The 11,689-nt window shown below is 27.1% G+C and overlaps 2 protein-coding genes and 1 long non-coding RNA gene across 5 annotated transcripts in view; 2 read left to right on the top strand and 1 right to left on the bottom strand.

Moving 5' to 3' along the window:
- Positions 1-1,301: 1,301 nt before the first annotated feature.
- Positions 1,302-7,421, top strand: LOC102678059 (protein ROP). 2 transcript variants are annotated; one of them, XM_006612023.2, is made up of 11 exons: positions 1,302-1,406; positions 2,786-3,082; positions 3,721-3,824; positions 4,224-4,372; positions 4,494-4,709; positions 4,774-4,872; positions 4,991-5,198; positions 5,280-5,528; positions 5,621-5,811; positions 5,894-6,048; positions 6,115-7,421. In XM_006612023.2, the coding sequence occupies exons 1-11, from the start codon at positions 1,379-1,381 to the stop codon at positions 6,174-6,176; spliced, it is 1,758 nt and encodes a 585-aa protein (XP_006612086.1). In that variant the 5' UTR covers positions 1,302-1,378; the 3' UTR covers positions 6,177-7,421. The 2 variants fall into 2 exon arrangements, with proteins under 2 accessions (XP_006612086.1, XP_006612087.1); XM_006612024.2 differs by lacking the exon at positions 3,721-3,824 and adding an exon at positions 3,330-3,433.
- A 208-nt stretch (positions 7,422-7,629) lies between these two features.
- LOC102678289 (argininosuccinate synthase) lies at positions 7,630-9,684 on the top strand. 2 transcript variants are annotated; one of them, XM_006612025.2, is made up of 8 exons: positions 7,631-7,803; positions 7,876-7,944; positions 8,151-8,396; positions 8,471-8,616; positions 8,702-8,966; positions 9,028-9,166; positions 9,258-9,359; positions 9,420-9,684. In XM_006612025.2, the coding sequence occupies exons 1-8, from the start codon at positions 7,696-7,698 to the stop codon at positions 9,581-9,583; spliced, it is 1,239 nt and encodes a 412-aa protein (XP_006612088.1). In that variant the 5' UTR covers positions 7,631-7,695; the 3' UTR covers positions 9,584-9,684. The 2 variants fall into 2 exon arrangements, with proteins under 2 accessions (XP_031364573.1, XP_006612088.1); XM_031508713.1 differs by lacking the exon at positions 7,876-7,944 and having other exon boundaries at positions 7,630-7,803.
- Positions 9,685-9,826: 142 nt separating this feature from the next.
- LOC116185101 overlaps positions 9,827-11,689 on the bottom strand; it is a 4,078-nt gene continuing 2,215 nt past the window's right edge. The window contains exon 2 of the long non-coding RNA XR_004149873.1: positions 9,827-10,068. This is a non-coding gene — a long non-coding RNA (uncharacterized LOC116185101). The remainder of the gene's footprint in view (positions 10,069-11,689) is intronic.

The raw sequence follows: 11,689 nt of genomic DNA, 5'->3' as shown, positions 1-11,689 counted from the left end.
GCAGAGCGCACGTGCATCTGGAAGGTTCACTGTACCAGACACTTTTGTACACAACCGTACATAACCTCCCTCCTCGTTAGTTTAATTTTATCTTTTTTGTCCTATTGTTTACCAGGAAATCACGAAATATCGTGTATACGGAAGATATGTTTGAAATAGTAAAAGAAAGATAAAGAAATCGTACTTACCACAAACGTTCAGCCAACCCTCGACGCGACAAGGATACTCCAGTTTCATCGTAGATCGTTGCAGCCGAACACCGAGTACCAAAAATATATCACACAAGTACACAGGTCACATAAGAAAATGAATGGAACAGCCCGTAGTCAGAACGTATTATCACTGTTAAACAATATCCGCGACACACATTCTTCCGTGCATTGACGCAAGAACCGGCGTAGTTTTGAATCCAGCACGGAAACGCGCGCAGACGGAGCGATACACGAAATCACGGAGAAAGTAAACGCAAAAATGTCGAAGTGTCGTTCCTTCGAGCGCGAGCGTACACACTGGTGTTGCGCGCGCAAATCGTCGACACGAACCATATACACCGGCGAACAAATCCGAACTAACTGAACAAACCCTCTCACGTCCTCGTTGAGCCGATCTTCTTTCTCCTTCTCTCTCGCGTGGCGTTGTCGCCATCCCCTCTCGCTTTCAGGTGGTGCGCTTATCCTGCATATTTCTTGTATATAATTAAATAAATTGTTTTAATGATATAAATTATGAATTTTTCAGAAACAATGAATTCATTATACGCCTACAATAAATATGAATAGTCTGAATATAGGTTTTGAAATGATATTCGATAATCAAAATAAGATTCGATTTTCGAGATAAATTGATATTTGGTAATTCGATATATATCGAAAATACAAAGCAAAGAACCTATCTATTTACTTAATTAACAAGTTATGAATTCAATAAAATTATATTTCATATAGAATAATTTTTTTATATAATTTTACAATTTTATTTTTATTATACATAATAAATATAAATATAAGTAATATTATATTTTTATAATATATTTCTTTATACAATTTCTATTGCAATATTCTATTTGTCTATTTTTAAAATTCTTATTGTCAAATATCCATATTAAGTCGTAAAAGATCTTTTTTATTTATAGCATTTTTCAAATAAAATTTTACACAATTTATTTTTCTGAAATAAATAATTAATTGAATTTTTTAAATAAATAAAATAATTTATTATATTAAACACTTATATTAATAATCACAGTCTAGTATCATCGATTTGAACAGAGAAACATTACTATAGATAATCATTAACTATAAGATAATTCTAGAATTATCTGCTTCTTCGTCGTCGAAACGCCACCTGGTAACGAAACATACAGTCAGTTACTAGCAAAATGGCGCTCAAGGCACAAGTCGGTCAAAGTGAGTAACAAAAAATAATGTAATTCTTTACAATAAAAGCAAAATTTTGCAAAATTTGTTTATATAATAATATTGAAAGAATCTTGTAGATTTATTTTATATGACAATCATATCACTTGTACAACTGTCATAATCTGTAACCTCCAAAGGGCGTATATGCTATGATGATTTCATCGTTTATGAAGCGGCTGCTAGATAGAAATGTCAAATTTATGTTTTAGAATTATATTATGCTCGTATTTTGTTTAAAAAATTATATATTTTATTATAATAAAATAACAGAGGTTATCAATATACACGTTTATCAAATTTTTAATCTATTGATTGTAAAAGTTTAATGATATCATAAGTAAATAATACTTTTTAATTTCTAATAATTAATGATTTTTATTTTTAATAAAAATAAAAAAAGAATCTGTTTGCATATATAGATCTATTATTGATTTTTAAATATATTTTATTATTATTATATATGTTTTTATTTTAATTTTTATTATTTATATATAACTATATAACAAATTATAAACAAAGTAAATATTAATAAAATCATCATATCAATAAAAATTTTCAAAATCATAAAATATAAAAGACTAAATTTATTACGCTTTATAGAAAACATTACGTAAAAGAGGTAAACAAGTACATAAACAAAAAATATATTTCCTATTTCTTTGATAATTAAACTAAAATAATTAAGAAATAATTATTTATTTTAAATTTTATTGAATTACTAATAATTATGCATTGTGAAATTTAAAAATATATATCATATTATTCTATTATGTATCTGTATCAAATAATTTAATTAATATATATATATATTTTCTTATAAAATGATTTCCAAGTAATAATGAAATCTTAACATTTGTGATATACAATTATTGAGTAAAAGTATTTTTATTTGATAACCATCAAATTACACAAACTTATCAGTGTTTTTACTTTCTATATATTGCGTGAAATGGGGCTCCTTCTTCTTTAGATACGATCATGTAGCATGACGTCATTCCTTGTAAGAACGATCAATACGTGTTGAAAGCGCCAATAGATTTCTTCTATTCAATTTTGAATCGTTCAAACATAATCCTGAAACAATTTCAATCTGATTATTATTATTTTAACAAATATATTTTATATATTTGATTTATATTGTTTCTTTTTATGAATAAAATATGTTTATTGCATTTCTATAAATTATATGCTAATGAATATGATCGCTCGAAATAAAATTATGATCGATTGACTTTCAAACTCTAAAACATTAATATTAAAAATTAATATAATAAAATTAATTAATATAAAATAGAATAAAAATTGATTTAAAGTGCTATCATATTGTAATATAAAAATATTAATCATCGTTCAACTTTTTCTTTTAGAGATTATGAATGAAGTCATCAAACAGAAGAAAACCGGAAGTTCTGGCGTTCAATGGCGAATTTTAGTAGTTGATAAACTGGCCATGAGGATGGTATCTGCGTGTTGTAAAATGCACGATATCAGTGCACAAGGCATTACCTTAGTAGAAGATATCAACAAAAAACGGGAACCTTTACCTACCATGGAGGCAATCTACCTGATCACACCATGCAATTCTTCTGTCCAAAAATTAATCGAAGACTTCAGTAATCCTACCAGGACTTCTTACAAAGTAGCCCATGTTTATTTCACAGAAGGTAGGTTGCATTTTATATTTTGATTAAGATAAACATTATCATAAGAAAGGCAACTATAAAGAATTAAAATAATTTAACTTTTATGCATCTCACGTACACATAAAACTCAATTTCGATTTTATTTTTTTTCTACACATTTAATAAACAGGAAATTAAAAAAAAATTGTACAAGATGTACAAGAATGGGCAATCCGGTATTTTCAATTTTGGTAAATCAACATAAAATTCTAAGTATATCTCTTTACAGCATGTCCAGATGAATTGTTCAAAGAATTGTGTCACTCGCTGGTAGCTAAACGCATAAAGACACTAAAAGAGATCAACATCGCTTTCATACCATACGAAGAACAGGTAAAGCAAAGGAAACTGAGATATCAAATGTCTGGCAACTTTACGTTTTCCGTGGTGACGGGCACATAAATATTCACCGATACATACATGAACATACACATAATCAGTGTTCTTTATAAAGACCACTCTAATAACACTCTTATTATATTTTAACTTACCTTCTTCCAATTTTTCGACCAGCGATAATCATAACACAATTATTGGACATCATTCCCCCTATTTTGTACAATACTCACATATAAAGCACGTACTAACGATGGAATGCATTCATGCTTGCACGCAACCAGTGTGTCCGGAGGAGCTGTTCAATGAACTCTGCAAGTCTCTCGCCGCTAAAAAGATCAAAACCCTGAAAGAGATCAACATCGCTTTCTTGCCTTACGAATCGCAGGTGACGAATAAGAAAAAAAAAATTATAGCTGCTAGTTGCAAACCGCGATAGTTATTATTTTATTAATTTCAAATAGAATTTCTCCGTATGTTTCAGTTCTTTATTTTGCAGGGTAGAATGTAGGCGAAAGACTTCTATGATTACCTTAGCTTGTATGTTCCTTTTTTTTCCTTTTGCATCCTAATTTCTATTTTTCTTTTCGGTGTATCCAATTCTCTATTTTATTAGTAACTAATATTTTATTAATCTTCTTTCTCGATCTATATATATATACGTTTATATATAAAATGTATATTCTGCTATTAATTGCACTGCCTAATACATGAAATTATAATCGCTTAATATATAATAATAAAAAAAGTGTAAAAATAATATTAAAACAAATATATAATTAAATAGGTTTTCTCCTTGGATTCAGCTGAAACATTTGCTTGTTTTTATAATGCTTCCTTTTCCAACTTGAGAACAGCCAATATGGAAAGAATAGCTGAACAAATTGCGACACTTTGTGCTACTCTTGGAGAATATCCATCAGTTAGATATCGAAGGTATAATATAATTATATTTTCTGTTCATTTAAATTAAATAATAATTAAAATTTTATACAATTTATATAATACAATTATAATACAATTTATTATAGAGTTATAATATAATTTATTTCTATAGCGATTTTGATAGAAATTTGGAATTGGCACATATGGTTCAACAAAAATTAGATGCTTACAAAGCAGATGAGCCAACAATGGGTGAAGGACCTGAAAAAGCACGTTCTCAATTACTTATTTTAGACAGAGGATTTGACTGTGTTTCACCCTTGTTACACGAATTAACGCTACAAGCTATGGCATATGATTTATTAGATATTGAGAATGATGTTTATAGGTAAGAATTACAATAGTTATGAATAATATCAAATTATATTTTAACATTAAAAATTTGTTATAAGATTTGAGGCATCTGCAGGAGTACAAAAGGAAGTATTATTAGATGAAAATGACGATTTATGGGTAGATCTTAGACATCAGCATATTGCTGTAGTTTCACAGTGAGTAGAATAATTTAAAAATTCATAAAAAAATTAATAGAAATAAGAATTCTATTAATAAAAATAAATAATTAAAAAAAAATGCAAATACATATATCATAGTATATATCTTTTTTAGGAATGTTACTAAAAATTTAAAGAAATTCACAGAATCAAAAAGAATGCCACAAGGAGACAAACAAAGTATGAGGGATCTTTCACAGATGATTAAAAAAATGCCACAATATCAAAAAGAATTGAGTAAATATGCCACACATTTACAGTTAGCAGAAGATTGTATGAAACGTTACCAAGGAAATGTAGATAAATTATGTAAAGTAGAGCAAGTATGTTTTATATAATTTTTTCTTTTTTTTAAATGTTATTAAATTTATTTGTTAAGTGTCACATTATCATCATTTTACTAGGATTTAGCGATGGGTACAGATGCTGAAGGAGAACGTATCAAAGATCAAATGAAAAATATTACTCCAATTTTACTTGACCAAACTGTACATCATTTAGACAAATTACGAATTATTGCATTATATGTTATTAGTAAAAATGGTATTTCTGAAGAAAATCTTAATCGTCTTGTTCATCATGCTCAAATATCTCCTGATGATAAACAAACTATAGTAAACATGGCTAATCTTGGTATTAACATAGTTGTAGATGTAAATATCTTATTTTATCAATTATTAATAATGCATATATATTTCAAACATAGTTTTGATATTGGAATCTATTTTATTGTATCTATTTATAGGGTGGTAATCGTAAAAAATTATATACCGTACAACGTAAAGAAAGAATTACAGAACAAACTTATCAAATGAGTCGTTGGACTCCAGTTATGAAAGATATTATGGAAGACGCTATTGAAGATAAACTGGATTCTAAACATTTTCCTTTTTTGGCTGGACGAGCAGCAAGCTCGGGATATCATGCTCCAACTAGGTATAATAATATAAAAATTTATGTAAATAATATTTTATAATTTTATAACATTATAATTAATTTTTTTCTTTTTTTTTTTTAGTGCAAGATATGGACATTGGCATAAAGACAAAGGTTCACAAACTATTAAGAATGTTCCAAGATTAATCGTTTTTGTCGTTGGAGGTGTTTGCTTTTCTGAAATCCGATGCGCTTACGAAGTTACAAATGCTTTAAAAAATTGGGAAGTCATAATTGGTAAGTATACATTAAAAATTTATATAATTGAATTTGTTTTAATATTACATTATTATCTCACTTTAGGTTCGTCGCACATAATTACACCGAAATCCTTCTTAGATGATTTAAGTAAACTTCACATATAAAAAAAAATGTTTATGTTGTAAAAAAAAAAATAAAAACATTCCCGTATTCCTAATATGCCATTAGCTTTGGCTCCGTTAATAATATCAGCTACAAAGTTTTGTGGATGATCTCGAAGTATAATTAATTTAAAATAAGGAACACTCAGTCAATTGTTAAAGTCGTCTAGTTAATTAGCGACTAATTAAAAACATTGGGAAATGTCATATCATAAACATCATTTGGCTAGAATATAATAGCGCCAGAAGAAAAAGATATTAAGTGCCTGCGCGAATAAAAAATGTATGGAAGGAATAAATATGTTGGCAATACTAATGAAAATCGTACAGAGGTGCTTAATAGTAATTTAGGCTCGCGAATGATCTAGCTCAAATATCATATGTTATCCTATGCCATATTATCCCTTTGTTAAAAAATAAGCGATGTATTTAGCAAAAAGAAATTGATGTATTGTAGTAGAAAATCGCGATATTCGTGTAAATTTCTCGTTATTATTAATATTTCGTTATCTCCCGCTCCAAAAATTATCGATTGTTACACTATGATAAAGAATATTTAGTGTGGAGATTTCGCTTGCGAAATCACTATTATTGCTTCTTTAATTCATATAAGAATTGAATATTGTATAGCATGGATTATATGTCCCTTAATTTCAGCAAGCATAGTTTAGTAAGAAAATAAGTAAAATTAATATTTATTTTGTAAATCGTTTAAAGTTATTTAAGTATGTTTAAAGATACAAATATTTAAATATCTTATTGTATAATAAAACGATAGATGTATATTTAGTTATTCGTTACATGTACTTTGTTATATTATCAATTTGTTGCTAAATAAGTGCATTTGAATAGCGTACAGATATGTATTAAATTATATATAATACAAATGCCGTTTTTAGCTCACCTTAAAACGTGCATTTATATCAATTTGAAAAAACTGTCCGATTATAAAAGACTTACACTTGTTTCATTCAAAATAATATCTATACTGATAAGTACTTACACGTTGAAACTTCTGCTATATACGAAGCAATTGTACATCGCTTTCGCGATCGGTGGAAGTTAATCTGTTAATGATCGTAATGATTATTGATAATATTGTGTTAATATTGTGATTATTTAGCGGCGAGATTATTACAAAGTTTACGGTATTGATTATTACATAATATATTATATGAGTACATATATGTATGTAGATTGTAGTTTAAACAAAATGTTCTGCTTATAAAGGCCTACAATTCGCTCCAATTTTGTTTCTTTTTTTACGCATTCACCATACCACATTAAATAGAGATATGATTTTATTTGATTTGAATATATTGCCAATTAAAATTTACATAAAAATTAATTCATTTTATATTATTATTATGAAAATCATTCATGGGTTATCATTAATCATAGGTCAACAAGCGGAATTATATATATGTATATATATATATATATATGAGATCCAACAGTCGATTTACAAAATTAATATTATCATATTGTCTTTAAATTCCGATTGCATCAAGAGTTTAAAAAAATGTCCGAAACAGCGAAGAAAGTTGTTTTAGCTTATAGCGGTGGCTTGGACACATCATGCATATTATTATGGTTGAAAGAAAAGGGATATCAAGTTATAGCTTATATGGTAAGATTATTTAAGATAATTGTTATTTCTTTTTTTTTTAAATAGATACTGTATAAAAAAATCTCGATCTAGGCAAACATTGGACAAGAAGAAGATTTTGATGCTGCTAGAAAAAAAGCGTTAAAAATTGGTGCTACGAAGGTGATAAGAAAATTTTTATTAATTTATAGATATTTTGTCTTAAATCGCGTTGATAATATTGATTTTCATGTTTTTAGTTATAATTAATCTTCTGAAGAATAAAACAATCTTTTCTAACTTTTTTTATTTAATTATCAGCGATTTAATTATTTACTTTATTTATTTTATTTTTATTTTTATTATTTATTTTATTTTTTTTATTTTAGGTAGTAATAGAAGATCTTAGAGAAGTTTTTCTATCATCATTTGTGTGGCCAGCCATTGCATGCGGACTTCTTTACGAAGATAGATATCTTTTGGGTACGGCAATCGCTCGGCCATGCATTAGCGAAGGTCTTATAAGACTTGCAAAAACTGAAAATGCATATATAATCGCTCATGGTGCGACAGGAAAAGGTAATGATCAAGTTCGTTTTGAACTGAACTGTTACAGCCTTTATCCAGATATCCAGGTATTTTGATTTTATATTTTTCACATATATTGTTTTTATACTTTACAATCTTTTTACTTTATCATTTACTACAGATACTCGCACCTTGGAGGGAGAAAGAATTTTACACAAGATTTTCAGGAAGACCGGATTTGTTAAAGTACGCACAACAGAACGGTATTCCTATTTCAGTAACACCAAAAGAACCATGGAGTACTGATGCGAATTTATTACACGTTAGGTATATTTGAAACGATATATACTTTTATTTTTTAGTATTATTAATTAAAAATTAATTAAAATTAAAAATATGCGTATATTTTTAGTTATGAATCGGGTATTTTGGAAAATCCAAATGCGTTAGCCCCGAAACAAATATATAAAATGACATGTGATCCATTATGTTCTCCAACGGAACCGGAAGAGATTGAAATCAAATTTGAGCAAGGATATCCGTCGTCCGTCAAACAATTAAAAAATAATGAAACGTTTCTCACTCCGCTTAAAATAATACAATATTTAAATGAAGTTGGTAATCTACACGGTATAGGACGTATCGACATTGTCGAGAATCGTTTTATTGGTTTGAAAGTAAATAAAATAAAAATTATTAAATATTTGATAGAATTGTTAAAAATTATTAATATTTCAGTCTAGAGGAATTTACGAATCACCGGGAGCAACGATTCTATACAAAGCACATCAAGATTTAGAGATTTTTATATTGGATCGTGAGGTTTTAAGAGTAAAATCTTATTTGACTAACAAAATGTCTGATTATGTCTACAATGGTAAAAAGAATATTAAGGATAGTTAATAAAATAAGAAATAATAATTTTATAAAATGAAATATGTTTAAAAATAGGCAATAATGTTCATTAGGTTTCTGGTTTTCTCCTGAATTTGATTTCGTACGGAATAGCATATTATATTCTCAAAAATACGTAAATGGTACAGTTCGATTGCAGTTGTATAAGGGAAATGGTTAGTATTAATGAAATTAATTTTTTTTTAAAGCAAATACTTATTATTTTGAACTTGCAGTATCTGTACTTAGTCGACATAGCAAAATTTCTTTATACAATCAAAATTTAGTTTCAATGGATGTACAAGGAGATTTCGAACCTGAAGACGTGGGTGGTTTTATTCGCACACAAGCTTATAGATTGAAAGAATTTAATCGCTTCAAAAAACAATATGATAATTAAATTTATTTATCAACATATGTTAAAATATATAATATTTTAAAAAGAATATATTAATTAAATTTTATATATAATTTAAGAAGAAAATAAAAAATTTGTGTGTAATTATTTATAAAAAAAACGAATTTAATTATTGAGTATCAATTTTAAGATACTTTTTATTTTATTTCAATTAAATTTTATATTATAAATTTTACATTTGAGTTGTTCTATAAGAGGTAAGGTCAATGAAAAATACAAGTACAATTAATTTACTTTCAATTAGTTATTAATAATTAAACCTTAGAATAATTAGCATATTTGTAAAGATTATAATAACGTATAATATGCATTGTTTTATCTGTATTAATATTATATACAATATTTCTTATCCAATGTAATAGATCCGCAACATAAGAGAAAACGTCAAACATGAGAATATGTATTTCAATTAGTATATCTCTTCTATCGATGACTATGTAACACTTTCACTCTGTTTCTTTCTCTCTCTATTCATATTTATATATTTATATTTTTATATATAACATGCAAAATATTATAAACTAAGAAAGGTAATTCTGTATATATATATATATATATATATATATCTATAATTAATAACCTGCAGTTTTATTATATAACATTGTATTCACATTTGCCTCGTAACGTTAATTCAAATATTTAATAAATGTCTCTTTTCTTATTTATTTATAGATATTAATAAGAAAACAGACGATATAGTTCAATTTGATATTGTTAAGTAAATAGAGATGATAGAATGAATCGATATTTTTCAATATATATTGTTATATTTCCGAGTTTGTAAAGAAATAAAAAATTATGAATTAAATTTGTATTAAATTGATGTTTTTAACAATATTAAAATATGTATATTGAATGAATGCATTTGTAACGATGCATCAATACAAAAAAGTCACATTAGAAATCCAATAATTTTTTTATTTGCATTCTTTGGATGAACATAAAAAATTATAAATTATTTCTTTCGAATAAAAATAGTTTAATGGAAGTCAGGGGTAAGCGTGCGAACAAATTTGGCTCAAGTAAACAACGTCCTCTCTTACTTAACAACATCAAGCATTTCTTTATTTTAGCCATTTATTCTTCATTTCATCATTATTATTTATGTACAACCAGCTTAATGTCTTGCTATCGTTAGTCGTAATAAGTCTACTAAAACTCATGTGCCATTGGAGATGATGTGCGCCCGTGGGAACTTATATAAAAAATTATTTTTTTGATACAGCGGAGTGATTTTGGTGTTACTTACGAATTATTACGATCTTTACCTAGTAACTTATACTGAGATCTAGTAGGTTATACAATCTATCGGCCTCCCTTAAATATTACAAACCTTATCACATATATAGAGGTGTGTATTAGTACTTATTACTTTTTATACATAGATATTTGTATTCTGTTTAAATTGCTGCCAATGATTTCTTCTCGTATGTACAATTACAAACCACGTATTATACAATCATAATACCTAGTACACACATTCCTTCTTGCTCTCTTCCATTCTCACTTTCATTCCTATTTCCATCTTTTCTCTTACGCTCCCTCTCTTATTCGCTTTCTCTTTATCAAACTCACTCTCTTCTTTAATTCTTTCTTTTTAATATTTTTTTTTTTTTTTTTTTTTCTTTGTTTTAGAATTCGTGTCACTATTGAGCTCGTTATTTTAACACGACGCAATTTCATAATCAGAGGAATTCTTTCATTCGAAGACACTTGCGATTGGTCAGTCTAATGGTACAATATAGACAATAATCGAGCAAAAACAATTAAAATCGTGGAATTGCTTTGTCGATTAATAAAAAATTTTTCATTTCTGAGCATCGTTTCCTAATACGTGATATGTCAGAATTTTTTTTCATTTTTCTGATATATCGTTTTATATTACTAACTACGCTCAGGACACGAAAAATTAAACAAATAGAAAAATAACACATGCAGAATGTCGTTAAAAGCATTCGCTGGAAGATAAACACGTACTGATTGTACATGAAAATATTTAAATCATTATAAACGATTTTCTCTTTCAGAAAAAATCATTTAATTCATTTTGAATAGAGAAAATCGATTACGTTTAACATGATGTCACAT

Source organism: Apis dorsata, unplaced genomic scaffold, assembly GCF_000469605.1.
Source record: "Apis dorsata unplaced genomic scaffold, Apis dorsata 1.3 scaffold_98, whole genome shotgun sequence".
NCBI classification, from domain to species: domain Eukaryota; kingdom Metazoa; phylum Arthropoda; class Insecta; order Hymenoptera; family Apidae; genus Apis; species Apis dorsata.
The sequence above is the reverse complement of the archived record's forward strand: the minus strand, read 5'-3'. Positions and strand labels throughout refer to the sequence as shown.